Source organism: Schistocerca cancellata, chromosome 5 (assembly GCF_023864275.1).
Source record: "Schistocerca cancellata isolate TAMUIC-IGC-003103 chromosome 5, iqSchCanc2.1, whole genome shotgun sequence".
Lineage (NCBI taxonomy): Eukaryota > Metazoa > Arthropoda > Insecta > Orthoptera > Acrididae > Schistocerca > Schistocerca cancellata.
This window is the reverse complement of record NC_064630.1, coordinates 396,876,435-396,899,275: the sequence shown is the minus strand read 5'-3', so window position 1 is coordinate 396,899,275 and position 22,841 is coordinate 396,876,435. Positions and strand designations below refer to the sequence as shown.

The following is a 22,841-nucleotide window of genomic DNA, read 5'->3' as shown; positions in this document are numbered from 1 at the left end:
TGGCCATCTGCAGCCCAATCTACTTGCGACTGTACGTACTCATGACCACCGTTGCAAGCAATTGTGTAGAGTGGCTAATTCCTGCCAAGCCTTTCTGTAGTATCACAGTAGGAACATCCAGCTTCTCATAGCCCTATTACATGACCTCATTCAAACACTATTAGGTGTTGATAGTGGTGTCTTTGTCACCTTAAAGTCAGTCTTGACTAACACCAACTCACCACATCCAAGCTCAAAGATAACTAACACTCATGACACTTACAGCATAATTTACAGGAAACCTGATTGGCTTTCCTCATAATGGCACTACTAGAGCCAATCTTATGTGATGCGTGAAAAATTTGAATACACATTTTTCATATATAAAAATATGCCTCCAACTTTCATTTATGTCACACAACTCCTTGGTGTGATTTTTTTCCCATTAGTGTATTAGCATATTTGTATGTAGCATTCTGTGTTAGTTTGCAGAAATTAATTATCAGTTGATAATGATTCAGTATTTTTGATTAATATTGTATGAACAAAGTGCAGTTACAATAGTCCACCCCCCCCCCCCCCCCACCCCAAAAAAAAAATCCCAAAGGTGTTCTGTGTTCTATAGGATGCAGGCCAGTCCATTACAGAGATGCTATTGTCGTGTAACCTCTTCACCACAGGCCGTGCATTATGAACAGGTGCTCGATCTTGTTGAAAGATGTAATTGTCATCTCCGAATTGCTCTTCAACAGTGGGACGCAAGAAGGTGCTTAAAACATCAATTTAGGCCTTTGTTGTGATAGTGCCACACAAAACAACAAATAGTGCAAGCCTGCTCCATGAAAAACACAACCACACCATAACACCACCGCATTACTGTTGGCATTACACATGCTGGCAGATGACGTTCACCGGGCTTTCGCCATGCCTACACCCTGCCATCGGATCGGCAACATTGTGTACCATGATTCGTCACTCCACACAACTTTTTTCCACTGTTCAATCTTCCAATGTTTACACTCCTTACACCAAGCAAAGTGTCATTTGGCATTTACCGCCGTGATGTGTGGCTTATGAGCAGCCACTCGACCATGAAAGCCAAGTTTTCTCACCTCCTGTCTCAGTGTCATAGTACTCGCACTCGATCATGCTGCAGTTAGCCCCTAATATGAAAAACATATGTTTTTTTTGGGGGTGTCCAGATACTTTCGATCACATAGCGTATGTCTTATTTGTTTTGAACAGAAGTCTGCAGATACCAGTTACTGAATGGTGGCCCCTATCTTGATTGCACATGAGGCTGGATTCTTCCTGCACATCGGTCAAGAGGCCTGAAGATAGCCCAGTGAAATGCCAAAACAGGTTACATAAATAAATTACATTCAAAATATAGACAGCTGAAGGTGCTATTGATTTTACATTCATCCGCAGTCCCTCAATCATCCCGTACGAAAATAGATCAAGAAAAGCTCTCTGCTCATATAAGGACAACCATTGCATGATCATTTTTAACCATAAATGAGAGTATACTAAGCAAGTGTTAAATATTTTTAGGTTACAATGATAAATTCAGTGTTTTTCAAAAATATTTTAAAAGTTACTTTGATGCTGATTGACCATCTTATGACAGTAACTAAAAATAGCAAGACCACAGAGAATAAACAATATACATCTTCCAACTGACCAATACTTGAAAGGTTAGAATCTGCACGCTTCTTATAAATAAAATTCCTCTATTGAAAGGTGAGCTTTTAGTTTCAGAGTATAATTTACCACACAATTGGAATAATGAAGAATATTTGACAATGATAAGTTTGGGCCAATTTAAATTTATAATTTGGTCATTAATATCATACATTTTGTAATGCCATAACAGAAACTATCCTCACTAATCCAAGAACAAAGAGGAAAATTCATCGGCTTAGAGTCACTGGTGGCCACTAAATGACAGACACTGCCCCTTACCCACAGCAGTGAGCATTCCCTCCAACCAACAAAAGTGACAAGGGTGGGTATGGTGTGCTGCCAAGCAACGTGTGTGCAACGTACCACTCTCAACCACTGGTGACCACAGGAATGTGGCTAGCTTGCCCAGGCTGAGTGGTTGGTGTCTCTGCTTAGTACAGATGCAGTACTACAGCTAAATGAAGCAATGGAAGTGCCCACTAGCTAAATATTGTAATAAATGCATTGAAATCTACCCTAATTGCAGTACGCTAGAGGTAACAAGATTCTGATCAGGGTTTCAGAGGTTTCCCCAATCCATAAGGATGGGATGGGGATGTGGTCAGCTGCAGTACTATGCAAATCATTGAAACTAGATGTTAATGCCATGCAGTTGTTGTTTCTCTTAAGGTAACTTTCTTGACTCATCCTGCTATGAGGAATAAATGCGAATGGGCTGTTTGACAGCGCATGGTGCGTACAGTTTGACAGTTTAAAGTCTGCTAATAATCAATAAATTTACCATGCCAACAATACAGTAAGAAGAAGAAGAAGAAGAAGAAGAAATGTCTTATTACAGAGGAACAGAGCAGAGATCAGATATTTTAAGAAGAAAATTAAGAATAAATTAAGAATAATATTACAGGCATGGAATGAATCTCAAACAAAATAGCAAGACTTGTTTCAAAAATGAAGAAAAGGTATAGCATGAAAATTGTCTGTCTGAGCACCAGCATGCTCATATTATGATGAAGAGTTTACCTCTAAAAATAGTTATAGAAACAGATAAATGACAGGTATCCCACTACAAGTTGATAATAGGGGCTTTTAATGTATGGGCAGCATATAAACTGAAGAAAAATTCTTCTGTGTCACGCTACTGCACAATGTAGTTGCCTGTGTGTATGTGAGTGTGTAGCTACCACTCAGTGCTCCAGTTGTACAGTGATCAGTTGCCCTCATTCTTTCGATTGTTTGTATGCCACCCAGGACTTTCCAGTTTCAATTAACAGTACAGAGAGTTCTCTAACAGGCGAGGTATCAAGAATGGTGTCCCACAGGATCTTGGGTCCCTTATTGTTTTTAATACACTCCTGGAAATTGAAATAAGAACACCGTGAATTCATTGTCCCAGGAAGGGGAAACTTTATTGACACATTCCTGGGGTCAGATACATCACATGATCACACTGACAGAACCACAGGCACATAGACACAGGCAACAGAGCATGCACAATGTCGGCACTAGTACAGTGTATATCCACCTTTCGCAGCAATGCAGGCTGCTATTCTCCCATGGAGACGATCGTAGAGATGCTGGATGTAGTCCTGTGGAACGGCTTGCCATGCCATTTCCACCTGGCGCCTCAGTTGGACCAGCGTTCGTGCTGGACGTGCAGACCGCGTGAGACGACGCTTCATCCAGTCCCAAACATGCTCAATGGGGGACAGATCCGGAGATCTTGCTGGCCAGGGTAGTTGACTTACACCTTCTAGAGCACGTTGGGTGGCACGGGATACATGCGGACGTGCATTTTCCTGTTGGAACAGCAAGTTCCCTTGCCGGTCTAGGAATGGTAAAACGATGGGTTCGATGGCGGTTTGGATGTACCGTGCACTATTCAGTGTCCCCTCGGCGATCACCAGTGGTGTACGGCCAGTGTAGGAGATCGCTCCCCACACCATGATGCCGGGTGTTGGCCCTGTGTGCCTCGGTCGTATGCAGTCCTGATTGTGGCGCTCACCTGCACGGCGCCAAACACGCATACGACCATCATTGGCACCAAGGCAGAAGCGACTCTCATCGCTGAAGACGACACGTCTCCATTCGTCCCTCCATTCACGCCTGTCGCGACACCACTGGAGGCGGGCTGCACGATGTTGGGGCGTGAGCGGAAGACGGCCTAATGGTGTGCGGGACCGTAGCCCAGCTTCATGGAGACAGTTGTGAATGGTCCTCGCCGATACCCCAGGAGCAACAGTGTCCCTAATTTGCTGGGAAGTGGCGGTGCGGTCCCCTACGGCACTGCGTAGGATCCTACGGTCTTGGCGTGCATCCGTGCGTCGCTGCGGTCCGGTCCCAGGTCGACGGGCACGTGCACCTTCCGCCGACCACCGGCGACAACATCGATGTACTGTGGAGACCTCACGCCCCACGTGTTGAGCAATTCGGCGGTACGTCCACCCGGCCTCCCGCGTGCCCACTATACGCCCTCGCTCAAAGTCCGTCAACTGCACATACGGTTCACGTCCACGCTGTCGCGGCATGCTACCAGTGTTAAAGACTGCGATGGAGCTCCGTATGCCACGGCAAACTGGCTGACACTGACGGCGGCGGTGCACAAATGCTGCGCAGCTAGCGCCATTCGACGGCCAACACCGCGGTTCCTGATGTGTCCGCTGTGCCGTGCGTGTGATCATTGCTTGTACAGCCCTCTCGCAGTGGTCGGAGCAAGTATGGTGGGTCTGACACACCGGTGTCAATGTGTTCTTTTTTCCATTTCCAGGAGTGTATATATTAATGACTTACCACTCTATATTCAATAAGATGCAAAGCTAGTTCTTTTTGCTGATGATACAGGTATAGTAATCACACCCCAAGAAACAAGAATCAGCTGAGGAAATTGCAAATAATGCCTTTAAGAAAATTATTAAGTGGTTCTCTACAAATGGACTCTCACTAAATTTTGAGAAAACACAGTATATACAATTCTGTACAAATGGCATAACACCATTGATAAATATAGACTATGAACAGAAGGCTGTTGCTAAGACAGAATCAAATATTCAAAATTTCTGGGCATGTGGATTGATGAGAAATTGAATTGGAAGATGCATATGGATGATCTGCTGAAATGATTAGTTTATTGCAAATTTTGGCGATAAACATATCAGTAAGTTAACCTACTATACCTGTTTCGTTTACTGCTTTCATATGACATCATATGATTCATCATTACGAGAAAAAGTATTCTTTACACAAAAGTGTGTAATCAGAATAATAGCTGGAGCCCACCAAAGATCACCTTGCCGACATTTATTTAAGGACTCTGTATATTCACAGTAGCTTCAGATTTCATATATTCACGTATGAAATTTGTTATTAATAACCCACTCCAATGCAAAAATAACAGTGAAGTGCTTAGTTACAACATTAGAAGAAAGGGTCATCATCACTAACCTGGGTTAAATGTGACTTTGGCACAGAAAGGTGTGAATTATGCTGCCTCAGAAATCTTTGGTCATTTGCCAAATAGCATTAAAAGTCTGACAGATAGTCAACCAACCATTAAAAGCAAATTAAAAGAATTTCTGAATGGTGACTCCTCCTACTCAATAGGTGAATATTTAGATATGAAGTAGTAACTGTAAAATAAAATAAATGAATTATTTTGTGTAAAGAAAACTTACATTAAAGTGACACATTCCACATCATTATGAAATGTCGTTATACATGATCTATGGAACAAGTATTAATGTATGTATGCATATACTGAACACGGTAACAGATGTAGTAAAAGTCAATCTTCAGTAAGTAGAAGATAGTCCAATGAAAACCACATACACTGATGCCCACGTATAAAACTGTAGCAAATGTCAACAGCAGTTAGTTACATTTGCTCTATAATTTAGTCCACAATACCATTGTAACATAATCACGTGATCAAGAAACATGTTATTCCATTAAGTGAGCGCAACACCTTCACACGTGCAGCGAAGGTCAGTTATAGGAATGTTGTTCATTGGCGATTGCTAGTCACTAATTAATTCTGTCACTGATGGAGTTGCTTGTGCATCAGTAATACCCAAAACCCTCATCAGTGGTGTCATGAAAATCCCCTTACTGTTATGGAAAAACATTTTGACATTGGTCCTTGGTAAATGTGTGGGTTGGTGTAATCACCAATGAGATAATTACATTTGTAGTCTGAACAGTGAATTACCATACTAGTCATCTTCATTGGTCAACAATATCATCATACTGCATCCTATTTAATGATTTAGGTGTTGTAATTGATGAAAAATAGAGTGCTACTTTCACAAAAATAAACATAAGCAAAAAAATTACACATTAGAAAGATAGCTGCATTTTGTATTTGAGTCAACAGTGGAATGTACAAGAATGTAATTTAAACTATAAATTATGTGCGTTATTTTACATCAAGAAGTTGCTTCTATAATTTATTACATGCTCCGAATCATTTTTATGACATGTCTTGTATGCAAAGCAATCAAACACCTGTAACTTTGTGTGCACTGATAACTGGAAATATGTTTGTATCAATATTTTAATACAGAATTGTCCTTTCTGCTGCATCCTAAAATATTTATTTTTTTCTCCCAAAAATATACATAATTTTCTAAGAAAATAGAACTTTGTGTGTATTCTGACTCAGGAACTGCCATTTACTTACAAGTTTCAATATTGTAATTTCCATGTTATATTTAGAAGTAAGTAAAAGGCTGATCGTCTGCACTGGGAATAGTAACTGCTTGATATAGCAGTCTCACCAAGAAGAGAGACAAAATTAATGCTTTTTACAGTTTTAATATTGATATTTGCACATCATGGAGGTGCTTCTGTACTTTGTGTGTGAGAACTTGCTTTCTATGAGAATGCCATGTACTCACAGCAATGAGTGGTAACAACTCATTTGGTTCTGGCATTGGTGGAAGACAAGTGACATTGAAAGTGTGGTCTTTGATCTTTTCCCTATTCTTCAGAGTAATTGAATGTATTTGTCCTTATACTCCTATTAACATTTTTGCTGTATTATTGTTCCCAGTTTCAAATCATCCCACAGTAGTGCAGTGTAGATGTCGCAGTATGCAGTTACTGATAGAAATAAATGTTTTGCAGGATGACAGAGTCTATACAGGAGAAAGCTCGCAAACATAGACCCACTGCTGATGATGAAGTATCACCATTATTAATAAACTCAACAGTCAATAAGAATCCGGCATTAGAATTTGTTAAGGCAGTGTGCAAGGTACTTGTATTTCATTGTTAACTATTTTTTAATTATTAATTTAATAATGCACTGACTAAGCACAGTTTAATTGAACATTTGGATCTCAAAAAATTATAATTTTCTTGTGTAATTTTTGGAAACAACTGAAATTTTGCAATTTTTCTGTTATTCTTTATACACTAGAACTTTCACAATCTGAGTACATTCCAATAACATCATTTCAGTAAAAAAATTTCACCTCCGTATTCCAATACAGTGGAATATGCATTTATGATATATTTGATTTTTTTTTCTGGAATATCTTCCAGATTTAGATAGCTTCTAAAGTACTACAAACACTCAGTATGTATGTACTGTCTTTCTTGTTTTTAGGCCTCCTTTTTTCCACAGTTGCAGTTGTAGAAGTAATGTAGATTATATACCATGTTTTGTGACTGTAATAAAAGTCCTTATTTTCCTTCAACATCTGTCACTGTTGCTATAATAGTTGTTTCTTTGTGATGACTAGTTGCATCTGTGTAATGGTTAATGGTGAGGAATAATGCACAACATGTATCTGAGTAATGAGTATAATGCATTTTTGGTTACTTGCATGTACATTGGTGGGAACCGTTTGCTTACACTTAAATCTAAGGCTATTGTCTGAAAATGGCTGTGCTTGCCCAAAACGAGTCACCACAAAGAAATTATTATCACAACTGTGATGGATGTGGCAGCCATGCAGCAAAAACACATGAACAGACCAGAGCTGCTCATGGTCGGCCCAAGTTAGCTGCATCAGATATCCGCGGCGTGCATACCTGTCAATAGGCAAAATTGTGGCAACGTGTGGTGCCCACAAATGCAACAGAAAAAGCTACGGGCAGTGCAAACTAAGTGCCACACAGTATGGACACTTATTTCGAGAGTCTATAACTTCAATCCGCAGGCCATGTGGGTCGAGCTTTACATGAGCTCCCCACAGACTCGTACGGAAGTTTGTTTGGTGCTTCCCATTTGTTTCCACTTTGACTTTGTCGCATCTGCAAAATACACAGCACCCTGCGATCCCGAGGAAAAAGTTCATTTCGTTCTGGACACGTGTCCACTCTTCTCACCCAATCGGATGACACACTTATCATCGAGGAGTGTACATCCTCTGGCATCAGTGTTCAAGTGGAACTGTTAAGCAAAGACAATTATCGCGATCGCTGGTTAATGGACATTGCAGTCTGATTTCATTTTTGTCACTTGTTCATTTACTCTTTTGGCAGAATAAATACATTTTTGGCAAGTGTAGTTATCAGCTGTCGTTACCACACAGTCACCATAGCTTACATCGTGAACAAAGTGCATGGGTGAGATAGTAAAGTCGGCTCACTGGATGACTAGCTTGTAAGTGGCGATGCCCACATGTTCCCGCTTCACTGGTGACCCTGACGTGACCACTAGGCTAAATACGTGGTGACGATCTTTCATCACTGTGACGTGAAACTGCAAGTGATGTAACATGTACACCCTCATGTACTTAGAATGAATTTTTGAACAAACCATTGTGAACTAGGTGCTAAAGCAAGATAATGACTTTGGAAAAGCTGCAAAAGACAATAGACAGTAGACAAAAGACAATAGATGAGCTGCTAACACGCAACCAGTGACTGGAGAGCGAGCTACAGGCACTCTCCGCAAGCACAGTCTCTGCCCACCCGGTACCAGCTGGCCACACCAACACCACCCACTGTTATGGGAGCGGCGGCAAGCACAGGACGTGTGTTGATTAGGTTGCCGCTCTTTTGGCCCCGCAACCCAATCATGTGGTTCAGCCAAGTGGAGGGGATTTTCTTGAGAAACATCACCATCTGCGGCCTAGCCAAATTCAAATACATTGTGAGCCAACTGGATCGAGATTACGAAGCTGAAGTGCGGGACATAATCACCACCCCACCGACACAGTCTTCATATAACTGGCAAAAACAGGAGTTAATACGGCAAATTTTATCATGTCAGCAATAACGGCTGCATCACTTGCTGGCCCAAGAGGAGTGCGGCGACAGGAGGCCATCTCAGCTTATGCGCCATATGCGGAGTCTTGCACAGTCTGACATGGTCCGAGACTCGCTGTTGCATGTTATCTGGTTGCGCAGCCTTCTAGCACAACAGCAAACAGAATTGCAGCTGTATGCAGTCACAGACTTGGCTGATCGGTACATGACATGCTGGCAACAGGGCTCAATACCACTGCAATGGCAGCCTACAATGCCGTTGCCATGCCGGCAAATTTGACTCCGCACCGATATGCATCTGCTGCAGCCACTGGCGTGGATGCAGACCTGCCCCAACTAGTTCAGGACTTGGCCACACAGGTGGCAGCAGTCAACACGCAGGTCGACCGGTTGGCCCACTCATGGACAGGGGCAGTAGGTGCCGTAGCAGCAGCACGTCCCAATACCGCCTATTTTGCTCGCACAGTTGGTAGTGCAGTACCAGCCGTTCTGGAGGTACGTCAGTGACGTTAGAGCAGCAGCAGAGCAGGCTAGGCTGGTATCATTCCCGCATTGGCAAGGAATTGACAAAGGTTTGTCCTCCCTGCTTGCACCCAAATGTCAGCTGCAACCAGGCCTAGGTGCACGTGGCTTCAGTGCAACATCCAGGCGTCTCTTCGCAACTGAACGGGCTGGCAGTGTGAAGTACCTTGTCAACACAGGTTCCAATTGTCTATTTTCCCCCGATGTATGCTAAGAAGCTGCCAGAAGGCTGAGGTGCTGTCTGTTATGGCATCAAAGACTTAAACAATAAAAACATATGGCAGTCATCACCGAAATTTAGACCTTGGACAGCATGGCACGTTCCTTTGGACATTTGCTGTGGCTGATCTCGTCAAGCCAGTCCTGGGTGCAGATTTCCTTGGCCCCTACAACTTATGAGCCGACATCATGAACACCCTGCTGATTGATTCGATGGCAAATTTCAAATTAGCGATGGCCGACCACTTTCTTCAACGTTAAACCAATGAAGTCCCCCAGACTGTACGCAGACATACTGGACAAATTTCCAGAGCTCACTCGCCCACCTGGTGCACCGAGGGACGTCAAAACATTTGTTGGTCCACTAAATTTTGACTGCACCTGGCCTACTCACCTCGTGCCGTCCATTTTGACTTGCGCCCAAGCGACTCGCTGAAGCAACGGCTGAGATCAAGGCCATGTTGCGACATGGCATTGTTCGACCATCACGCAGCCCATGGTCCTCTGCCCTGCAGTGCTGGAACACCTATTGCGAAAGGAAGGACTCCTCTTAACTGGACGGATGCAATGAAGAGAAGCAAGTCCAAATGAGGCCTTGCAGAAGCAACGCTGCTCGCTCACCCCGTGCATAACACTAAACTAGCCATGGCCGTGGTCATGGATGCTAGCCAGGCAGCCATTGGAGCAGTGCTTCAACAATGCTTCAGTGGCAGCCAATTGGTTTCTTCTCATGAAAGTTTTCAGAGTCACAATGTGCATGAAATGCTTACAATCACAAGTTGCTTGCAATGTTTGAGGCAGTGAAATACTTCTGCCCATCAGTAGAAGCTCATCCCTTCATAATTTTCACTAACCATGCATCTGCAGGCAATAATAGCAATTGTGTGCCGTGCCAATTGCGGCAGTTGGAGTATGTGTCACAGTTCTCCACAGACATCCATCATATTTCCAGAATTGACAACATCGTTGCTGACTGCCTGTTCCGCACTTGTGCCGTTAACTCTCCTCCCGTGAACTCGGAGGACTTTGCCAAAGGACAGAAGAATGACAAACTTTGAACAGGCACACACTGCTCGGTTCTCTTGGAGAAATTCAAGCGCAATGCTTTCAACCGTGTCCACAGACTGTCACACCCCCACGTCAACTCCACTGTGTTACTCATGGCAGTGCATTTCATCATGTGTTTCCAAGTATGCGTAATAACGATTGGTTATTTGATTGTGCTCTGGAAATTGTCTCAAATGCCATATTATGTCATTTTATTCTCATTTACATTGACATTTTGTTTTGGATTTTACATTTTGGAATATGAGTTGGGAATGGTGTGTAGTGCCATACCGTACAAATACTTCTATAAAAAAAACATTAAAGATTGTTCAAGAGAGTGTGAAAGGATAAGAAAATGCGTAGAATGTGGTCGTAACTCACTCCTACAGATCCAAATGATGAAGTAGCCTACTTCCCTATATTACACGTCAACAATTTGAGTCTAAAAAACAAAATTTGAAAAATCCATTTTTGTGAGCATGTGGTGAGTACAAGTATTGAAAGTTCGTCGTAGTTTATAACATACATCTGATAAATCAAAATGTTTCATATATAGTGGTGTAGTCTAAAAATATTATGGCAAGGATCTTTCATCTCTGTCGACTACTGTTAAGGATCCAATCGCAGATAAATACTTGTGACAAGCAAGCGTTATAAAGATGATTGCTGTTAATTTCATTCATAGTAATGTAAGTTGTGCTCTTAGATTCCTGTCTAACCACGCACTACGAAATCACTACATATTCAGAAGAAAAATGGTGAATTGCTTGTGAAAATAAAAAAGAAAAATGTCACTGTCGGTTGTTTCACACACAGCAATTTCATCTGCAGCAGTTTCATTTTTCTAAACATACGGAAGTCACAAAATCAAAGATACTTATTACTGAGAAGGTGCACACTTAAATGTAAATAACAATGAATATTGCAGAAAAATACGTAACTTTCATGAGTAACAAAGTCTCAGAATGTGTTACAAACATGAAGGGGGGGGGATTACACCTGGCAGGACATAAACCTACAATTTACAGCATTACTGTGTCTTGCCTTATCCACTTGGCCATGACAACTACCGTGGGACCAGCTGTACAGATTTAAATAAATAGAGATGCAGGCTCACGTTGTCACTGAACGATGCAGGCTTAAGTCACAAATGCCTGAAATTTTGGAAGGTTTCCACTGTCAGGCTTCGTAAAATTCCTGTTCATTATGACTAAAAAGTTGTAAACATGTTTCGATAATTAATAAATAAACCATTTGCGGGAAAAAAGTATGCAAAGTCACAAGTATTTCAGCTAACACTCGTGTCAGATATGTAAACAGAGCCAACATCTAATGTTTTTTAAGCTCTTAATTACGTAAAAATAGCAGGTGTTTTGTGAGAATATTGACCGAAAATGTTTCTTTGATGTTATAATCATTCACAGTAAAAACAGTACAAATCATATTTCTAACAAAGGAAAACAGTCTTTTATGAACTCACTTTCCATTCGGATACATCCTGGTGGTTCTTCAGTAAAACATAATCACTAAGCCCAAAACTGAAACCACTCAACATTTCTAAAATAACAAATTCTAGCTGTAAACAAGTCACACTGAACCGAATGAGTGGCGTTATCGAAATCTAACCACCTCTCAGTACAGTTGGCAGAAAATCAGCGGGAGGGCTGATCAGTATCAGACCTCAGAAGCTTACAGAATAGCAACTTTGGATTAAGAACTGCACCGATAGATATGAACATTACAGAATAGGGCCCCAGGCCACACTCACCACAAGTGCCCAGCCCACCCCCACCGCAGCCACCAGCGGACTACGTCACGCCGTCCAGCTGCCGCGTCCGGTCCAAATGACCCTGCTGCATCATGCCATAACCTGCAGCAGACACCCTGTCTCCAGTGAGCCATGCCATCTCCAGCTGAAATCCAGAAACCGTCTCTAACCAACTGCTTGTCCATTGCAGCTCCTGACTTGTGTTCGCATCACTGTGCCTCCGCCGCATCGGACGTTGAGGCCGGATTAACTTCCACACCGGATTTTCGTGTCCTTTCCCTACGGGTTCCGGACACCTCTCTCCGCACTGCCAGGCTTGTCCGTCGCAGTTCCAGGAACTGCATTTATGCAATGACACTGTACTTGCGCAAGTGTATACACTTCTTGTGATCGCTGTACCGAAGCATTGAGTCTGGACTGAATCCTGGGGCCGAGCTCCCGCAATCTCACGTGTCTGTGAAGTTTGAACAGTGAAGCTCATAATGCTTTATTTTGCTACCTCTTGTTGTCAGTTTTTCTTTCAAGACAACATCTTTTCAAGTAATTCACAGCCAGCACTGCCTGCCTCTACTGTCGCTAGCCAGCTGTGCAAGGACACGCCCACTGTGCACCTTGGTGCTGACATCACACGCCACCACGCAATCACAGCTGACTGGCCCACCTACATCACGCTCACACTGATGTCAGAATGAAACGTGCGGAACCCAAATATCTGTCACACAAGTGGACACCTGCACTTTCTCATAGCTTCTGAGCTCTGCTCTCGAAGAGGGGATCTGTGTGGCAGCCGTGCTGCAAAAATACGTGAAAGTACCAGAGCCGTTCAAGGCTGGCCCGAGTTAGTTGCATCATATATCCTTCGGCGTGCATAGCTGCCAATAGGCAAAACTGTGGCAGCGTATGATGTGCACAAATGCGGGTCAGCAGAAAAAGCAACAGGCAGTGTGAACTGAGCCATTGTATAGTAAAGATGTGTATTCTGGGAGTCTATAACTTCAGTCTGCAGACCACATGGGTTTAATGCGAGTTCCCCACAGACCCATGCGGAAGTTCGGTTGGCACTTCCCGTTCATTTCCGCTTTTGTTTTGTTGCGTCCACAAAATACAAGGTGCCTTGCGATTGTGAGAAAAAGGTTCATTTCGTTCTGTACACACATCAACTGTTCTCACGCAATTGGATGACGCGCTTATACCGAGGAGTGTACAGCCTCCGGGACTGGTGGAACTGTTACACAAAGACAATTATCGCGATCACCAGTTAATGGTCATTGCGATTTGATTTCATTTTTGTCACTTGTTTATTTACTCATTTGGCAGAATAAATACATTTTTGGCAAGTGTAGTTATCAGTTCTCGTTACCACACTGTCACCATAGCCTACATCCTAAATTAGGTGCATAGGTGTGCCTGTAAAGCTGCCTCAATGCACAACTGACATGTAAGCTGCGATACCCACACGTTCCTGTTTCACGGGTATTGAAGGAAAATTAAGATATTAATAATCCACATTATTGTTGAAACTTCATACACATGCAATAAAAGTCTTATTTATACAATATATTAACTTTCATTTCAAAGCACTCTCCAGTGGTCATTGTACCAGTGTGGTTTGTCGTACAAATCTGTCTGCCAAGATCGTAAATAGTTCTCTTATTTTTCACTACTACTATTAAGTAGTGTTAAGTTACAATTATTTCTCACAATTTTTTGCTTCCTACTTCATTCATAATGTTCTTTAACACATAGTTGCACTAGTTTTAGAACATTCCACTTTACTGGTGCTGGATATATTTTCATTTCCATGTTGTGTAGATGCACTCACACCTCTTCTATTTTCTTTTGTGATGTTGTAACTTCTGTGGGTACATCTCATTGTTTTGTTAAACCTATTTTTCTGTGTATTTGTCTACTGCATATTTATTAGCTTAATAATGTTTGGTTATAAATGTTTAATTAGTCATTTGTGTGTTTCTCTTCTGTGACTGCATTTTGAATACAGCAGTTTTCTTCTAGTGTTGAGCTACATTCACACTCAGAGATTTGTCTTGTATGCTTACACCCATCACATCAGCTGTGGCACAAGTTGCAAGTTCCAGCAACATGTGTGTGCAACATCAACACTAGAATTCTGAGAAATACTCTGTTCTGACATAAGTGACTGTATCCATATGCTCATCGAAAACTCTGCACTAATCCCTGATAAAATTTTCTGCTGTGAATGCACAGGCAGACTCATGGTGTTGCTTCTTGGGAGCAAGTGATCAGCTGTGCATATTCAGCAGCAGATTGTGAAAATGGAGTGAACAGAAAATAAACCCATTAAACTAATTGAAGAATATTGCGAAAGGCATTCATTATTGGATTCTACATTCCCCCATGGTCTACAAACTTAACAAATGTTCACCCTGGAAGACATCAGGATCGGATAGAGAAGAGCCGTACATATCGAAGTGGTACACCTCTGATTTGTTGCTCTTTCTGAACAGTGTAAACAAGCAAAGAATGAGTTTATGCACTTGTAAGTAAGTTAGAGTGTATTTATTATACATGAGTTTTATTGTTGTTGTTGCTATCTGCAGTCCAGAGACTGGTTTGATGCAGCTTTCCATGCTACTCTATCCTATGTAAACCTCCTCATCTCCAAGTAACTACTGCAACCTACATCCTTCTGAATCTGCTTAATGTATTCCTCTCTTTGTTTCCCTCTACGATTTTTACCCTCCGCACTTCCCTCCAATACTAAACTGGTGATCCCTTCTTCTAGTCAGGATGTGCCACAAATTCCTCACCTCCCCAGTTCTATTCAGTACCTCCTCACTAGTTACGTGATATTCCCGTCTAATCTTCAGCATTCTTCTGTAGCACCATGTTTAGAAAGCTTCTATTCTCTTCTTGTCTAAACTATTTGTCGTCTATGTTTCACATATATACCTGGCTCCACACCATACAAATACCTTCGGAAAGGTCTTCCTGACACTTAAATCTGTACTTGATATTAACAAATTTCTCTTCTTCAGAAAAGCTTTCTTTGCCATAGCCAGTCTACATTTTATATCCTCTCCACTCCGGCCACATCAGTTATTTTGTTTCCCAGATAGCAAAACACATCTACTACTTTAAGTCTTTTCGTTTCCTAATCTAATTCCGTCACCATCACCCGACTTAATTCGTCTACATTCCATTATCCTCGTTTTGCTTTTGTTGATGTTCATCTTATATCCGCCTTTCAAGACACTGTCCATTTCCTTCAACTGGTTTTTCAGGTCCTTTGCTGTGTCTGACAGAATTGCAATGTCATCGGTAAACCCAAAAATTTTTATTTCTTCTCCATGTATTTTAATTCCTACCCCAAATTTTTCTGTTGTTTTATTTACTGCTTGCTCAGTATACAGATTGAATAACATTGGGGATAGGCTACAACTCTGTCTCACTCCCTGCTCAATCACTGCTTCCCTTTCATGCCCCTCAACTTTTATAATTGCCATTTGGTTTCTGTGAAAATTGTAAATAGCCTTTCGCTCCCTGTATTTTACCCTTGCCACCTTCAAAATTTGAAAGAGAACATTCCAGTCAATATTGTCAAAAGCTTTCTCCGAGTCTACAAATGCTAGAAATGTAGGTTTGCCTTTTTTTAATCTTTCCTCTAAGGTAAATCGTAGGGTCAGTAATGCCTTGCACGTTCCAACATTTCCACAGAATCCAATCTTATCTTCCCCGAGGTCGGCTTCTATCAGTTTTTCCATTCGTTTGTAAAGAATTTGTGTTAGTATTTTGCAGCCATAAATTATTAAACTGATAGTTCAGTAATTTTCACATCTGTCAACACCTGCTTTCTTTGGGATTGGAGTTGTTATATTCTTCTTGAAGGCTGAGGCTGTTTCGCCTGACTCCTACATCTTGCTCACCAAATAGTAGAGTTTTGTCATGGCTGTTTCTCCCAAGGCTATCAGTAGTTCTAACGGGATGTTGTCTACTCCCGGGGCCTTCTTTTGACTTAGGTCCTTCAGTGCTCTCTCAAATTCTTCATGCAGTGTCATATCTCCCATTCCATTTTCATCTACATCCTCTTCCATTTCCATAATATTGCCCTCAAATACATCGCCCTTGTAAAGGCTCTCTATATACTCCTTCCACCTTTCTGCTTTCCTTCTGTGCTTAGGACTGGTTTTCCATCTGAGCTCTTGATGTTCATACAGTTTTTTCTATTTTTTCCAAAGGCCTCTTTAATTTTTCTGTAGGCAGTATCTATCTTACCTCTAGTGTTATATGCTTCTACATCCTTGTACTTCTCCTCTAGCCATCACTGCTTAGCCATTTTGCATTTCCTGTCGATCTCATTTTTGGGACATTTGTAATCCTTTTTGCCTGCTTCATTTACTGCATTTTTATGTTTTCTCCTTTCGTCAGTTAAATTCAGCATCTCTTCTGTTACCAAAGGATTTCTACTAGCCCTCGTCTTTTTACCTACTGATCCTCTGTTGGAATCACTATTTCATCTCTCAAAGCAACCCATTCTTCTTCTATTGTATTTCTTTCCCCTGATCTTATCAATCAATCCCTAATGCTCTCTCTGAAACCCTCTACAACCTCTGGTTCTTTCAGTTTATCCGCGTCCCATCTTCTGAAATTCCTACCTTTTTGCAGGTTCTTCAGTTTTAATATACAGTTTACAACCAATGAATTGTGGTCAGAGCCCGCATTTGCTCTTGGGAATGTCTTACATTTTAAAACCTGTTTCCTAAATCTCTGTCTTACCATTATATAATCTGTCTGATACCTTCCCATGTCTTCAGGGCTCTTTCACGTATACTACCTTCTCTCATTATTCTTAAACAAAGTGTTAGCTATGATGAAGTTGTGCTCTGTGCAAAATTCTACCAGGTGGCTTCTTCTTAAATTCCTTACCTCCTGTCCGTATTCATCTACTACTTTTCCTTCTCTTCCTTTTCCTACAATCGAATTCCAGTCCCCCATTACTATTAAATTTTCGTCTCCCTTAATTACCTGTATAATTTCTTTTATCACATCACACATTTCTTCAATCTTTTCGTCATCTGCAGAACTAGTTGGCATATAAACTTGTACTACTGTGGTAGGCATGGAAAATTTGTCTATCTTGGATATAATAATGCATTCACTATGCTGTTCATAGTAGCATATCCACATTCCTATTTTCTTGTTCATTATTAAACCTACTCCTGCATTACCCCTATTTGATTTTGTATTTATAACCCTGTATTCACCTGACCAGAAGTCTTTTTCCTCCAGGCACCGAACTTCACTATATCTACGTTTAACCTACCCATTTCCCTTTTTAAATTTTCTAACTTACCTGCCCGATATCGAGATCCGACATTCCACACTCCGATTCATAGAATGCAAGTTTTGTTTCTCCTGATAACGATGACCTTCTGTGTAGTCCCCACCTGGAGATCCGAATGGGGGACTATTTTACCTTTGGAATATTTTATCCAAGAGGACACCATCATCAATACAGTAAAGCTGCATGCCCTCAGGAAAAATTCAGCTGTAGTTTCCACTTGCTTTCAGCCATTTGCAGTACCAACACAGCAAGGCCGTCTTGGTTGATGTTACAAGGCTGGATAAGTCAATCATCCCGACGATTGCCCCTGCAATTACAGAGAAGGCTGCTGCCCCTCTTCAGGTACCACATGTTTGTATGGTCACTCAACAGATGCCCCTCCATTCTGGTTGCATCTATGGTATGGCTATCTGTATCACTGAGACACGCAAGTCTCCCCACCAACAGCAAGGCAAGGTCCATGGTTCATGGGGGGCGGATGAGTTTTATTGTAAATATTTATTTAGGCAACAGTGAAGAATATAGAAGTAGTGTTTACAGTTGTGCAAGAGAAGGAAATAATTATTGTTGAACGTGATAATTATCAGTGAACTATCTTCAGCACTAAATACTGCCACTCCACCTGTTCTCGTATGTGGCACAATATGCTGCAAGCCCATTTCTCATTTGCTTAGCATCTTCAGCAAAATTTCTAAATATTCTTGATAGTGATGTAAGTCGTAGGTGGTCTCTCATTCTCCCAGGTTCTATGGTACCCCTTTCTAGATTTTCAAAATCAAAACTCCCTGGTGGTGAATAAATTAGGTGAGCTTCTCGATTTCTTAGAAAATTGTGAAGATAAATACAAATTCACAATAGTTGCTTTTGGGGATCAAGATGAACAGATTTACATAAAACACGAAAAGTAGACGGTAGTATTCCAAAGGCATTTTTGACAACTCGTCAGGCTCTACTGAGACTGTAATTAGATATTCTTTCTTTGTTATGATTACCTGGGTAGAGCATCATAACATGTTCTTGAACTGCGAAGGCATTGTCAGCAACAATTACCTAGAGGAAGAGGTTCTGGCTGTGGTATGTGCAGCTGACCTGCTTTGAAAGGCTTTGTTAATGGTTGTACAGTTAAATACACCTCCATCTTAAATACGTTTTAAATTTCCATTTCTGCATAAAGAAACTGGTAATTGGCATCCACTAATGCCATTAACACAGTACTGAAAGAGTCTTTATAGTTGTTGTAAGTGCTTCCAACATGAGTGGGATTGATAGTTTGCAGGTTTTTTCCATCTACTGCCCCTATGTAGTCAGTAAAGTTCCAGCGAATCTCAAATTCTTGTGAAATCATTGTGCTTCAAAATCTGGTGTCTAAAGAAAAAGAAAGTATGAACAATGTCCCCTGCCCCCCTTTTTTGGGGTGGATCGGAAGAGAGATGTGGTGAAGAGACTGCCCTCAGTACATCATCGTCATTGGCAGGCAAACAAGTACTTAGAGTACTCATTTGGAGCCTTCCTACGAACCCACCGTGCAAGAAGGCAAAAGTAATAAAAACAATATTCTAGTGATGATGCCACGGAAGTTTTGAGGTGTGCAAATGACCTAATCATGAGGAAAAAGGAAGACAAGTTTACCTCAGCTGCAAAGTACGTCGAACGTCAACTGAGAGCCTTTCACATCAAAAAACGTGTTGCTGTCCTTCAGAAGAGGATTCAAGACCTGATTTTCATATTATAGCCTGACATGCTTTTGGTATTATTACAGTATGCATGTACATTAAGAAGCTGTTTGAATCTCCAGTAGTTAAGAAGTGCAATGTAACTGCAAGTACTTCAGCAGGGGTTACAGCTTCTCTAAAATTTATATTCTTTAATGTGTAGTATTGAGCTGTCACATTTAGTAATACTTCAAAGTCTGTCATAGACATACGAACAAAATTTTTGAAACTCTGTATGTCTTGAACTTTTAGGTCACTTATCACAGAACTGAGAGCTTCATGACAACACCATTTACAAGTTACGCACCCACTACCTACGTTTCCTTCTCCATTTATTCTCCCTTTTTAAAATTATATTCAGATGCTATTGTAAAGAAAAGTTCTGTGTCGGACGCCATGTTCCATGAAACTGACTGGCTACAGGTAACCATTGAGAAAGCTAACGTTGGCCACTTTTGCCAGGCACATGCCCCTGAACATGTGCATGTACCGAGGTATTTTTCTCCACGACTTGTGTCAGGTACAAATTTCTGCGACAAATCCCTCGGTGTTAATGTAGCTTTATTAGATGTTTTTTTTCCCTGGATCTGATTATTTTCATGTATGTTCCTATTGTGGTTGTTTGGTTAGTTTTCTTGTTAGAGGTATTCTACAAATGTTGAATAGCCATTCAAGCTATTCAACATTTGTAGAATACCTCTAACAAGAAACCAACCAACCATACTTCCATGCTTTTTCATGTTCATTATATCTTATTTCATACGTTCTGTTGGTCTGTTCTAATTATGGAGCATCACAGATGTTACACTGTTTTAGCAAATGCCACATTTTTGCATAAATCAGTGTCATCCTACTCCTTTAAACCTTTCTGTTTTGAATTATTACTTTGGTAAGCTATTTGTATTCCTTGATCCTTAAATATGTTACCAGGTATGTGTATTAGCTTGTTTCCATATGTGAATGTGCGCCAGCTTGCTGGTTAGTGTGTGTGTGTGTTTGTGTGTGTGTGTGTGTGTGTGTGTGTGTGTCAGTCACTGGATTTATGTGGTGTTTGCATTACTTGTTTAGCCTGTTTTATTTTCATGACTACCTAGATTGTCGTATTTAAATAGATTCTTCATATCCATTGTTTTTTGCTGTTTGTATTGTTATGTATAGCATCTTACTCTAGCGTCTGTCTGAGAGCTGCTTGATTTTTGGGCTGTAGGTGCAGCAACACACCTGTATCTGGAACACATGTGCCTTTTATGTGGTTTATTAGTTCCCCTGTGTTTTTGACTGTTCCATAATTCTGTGTGTGTGTGTGTGTGTGTGTGTGTGTGTGTGTGTGTGTTTTTGTTTCTGTGATTTGTGATCTGTCTTTCAGAGATATTTACTTTGTGAATTTTTGGTTGGCTCCCGAGTTTTGGAGCAGTAGGTTTCGTACATGCCATACAAAGTTTTATCTGTCATAAAGTGTGCATCCTATTCTCATCAGTGTGTTTTTCATTTGTGTTACAAAACTATTTGTTGAATCTGATTTCACTTTTATGATTTTATTCTGTGTAATGAGTTATTGTGTTTTGTTATTGTCCTCTTGTTTGTCGATGAGAACAACTTTATTCCCCATGTCTGCCTTGGTTACAATTATATTTGCTCTGTCCATTTTTTTTTTCTCTATGGGTTTTCAGAGTTTTAGATTCTGTGGTTCCCTCTGTTGGTTAATTGAGTTCACGTCTTGTATCTATGATATTTTTAATTTGTTTGCCTATTAATTCCATAGTTAGATCAGTGTCATGGTGTGCGTGCCCTTCTGCTGTTCATGAGATTGTGTGTTCTCAGATTCTGTAATTAAATTTTCTGTGTAACACTTGTTTACTTTTTGTTTATATTTCGTTTTGAACCTTTCTGTTGTAGCTGTGTTTCTTCATTATTAAATTTTGTGTCTGTGAGTTTTGAGACATGGGTAGAGTTAATGTGGGTCTTTCTGCTTGGTTGGTGTGTTTAAGTGTATTTGTTGGTCTGTAAGTGTTTTTATTTTCTTTTTCTGTGTTGTTTTAACTGTTCTTTGGAGTTTCTGTTTGTGTATGGAATGATTTGGGTTCTGAGTGGTTGGATGTCAAATACATAGTTAAGTTATATTGTGTGTGGTTCTCTCAAATGTATTACAGACTTTCTGTTACTATTTGATAGATATCATGTTAATGTTTATAAGTGGTTCCACACTTCTGAATTGATTCGTATATCACATCTATTGCAACATGATGCATAGAGGTTATGTGGATACTACTTGATGGTGACTAAAGTTTAAATTGGCCAATAACAAGTAAATTGAATATTATGCAACCCATAATGGACAATTTTTTCTTTTGAAAACTTGAATTTATATTCACTGTTAACAAATTTGTCTTTTTCAGAAGCAGTTTCCTTGTTTTTGCCAGCAATTTCCTGTTATTTACATCTTGTCTACTTCAGCCATCATCAGTCATTTTGCTACCCAAATGGTACACCTCATCTCCGACATTGAGTGTCTCATTTCCTAATCTAATTCCTATTACCTGATCTAATTTCATTACATTCTATCACCCTTGCTTTACTTTTCTTGTTCTCTTTTGATAACCTCTTTATAATATATTACCCATTCCATTCAACCGATTCCTCATTCTGTGCCATCTCTGTTAGAACTGCAATGTATTCATCAAACCTATTTCGTCTCCCTGAATTTTCATTCCCTTTAGAATTTGTCATTGGTTTTCTGTCTTGCTTCCTTGATGTGTACAGACTGAATAACATCAGGGATAAGTTGTAATCTCGTCTCATGCCCTCTCACCTACCCTTTCATATTCTTCAACTCTCATAACAGCAGTTTCTGTAAAAGTTGTTGTAACTTTTAACTTCCTACTTTATCCATGCTGCTTTCAGAGTTTCAGAGTGCTTTCTCTAAATCTACAAAGGCTATAACAATTGATTCATTTTTCTTCAGTGTATCTTCTAATACAGGGATGACCAAGAACTCTGCTTGCATACAGAGGTCTTGCACACGTGTAGATCTCTCTCATCTTCATCTGACTGCTCTCTTCCACCCCCAGCCCCAATTCTCCTACTACTGCACCACACTGTCTGAGTGGGAAGATGGGCAAACAGCAAATGCACTGTATCATGTGACAGTTTGTAGCTGTTTGTGCAAGAGAATACACCAATAAAAATAAAGCTGGGTGTGCAGCTTTATTACACCAACAATATTATGCACACCACATTGTTCCTTTTAAATTTCTCACAACATTTAAGCTTACATATAGAAAGATAGACAAAAAGAAATAATCTCTATGACACACTGGTTAGGGTGGAATAAATCTTCATTTCAAATGCATTTAGAATCAAATTTCATTATCCA

General features: G+C 40.7%; 1 protein-coding gene across 1 annotated transcript in view; it reads left to right on the top strand.

Annotated features, from left to right (window-relative positions):
• The window catches only part of LOC126187863 (DNA polymerase epsilon catalytic subunit 1), a 332,843-nt gene that overhangs the window by 282,903 nt on the left and 27,099 nt on the right, over nucleotides 1-22,841 (top strand). The window contains exon 33 of the mRNA XM_049929181.1: nucleotides 6,784-6,913. Within this exon, the coding sequence (XP_049785138.1) occupies nucleotides 6,784-6,913 (130 nt within the window). The remainder of the gene's footprint in view (nucleotides 1-6,783; nucleotides 6,914-22,841) is intronic.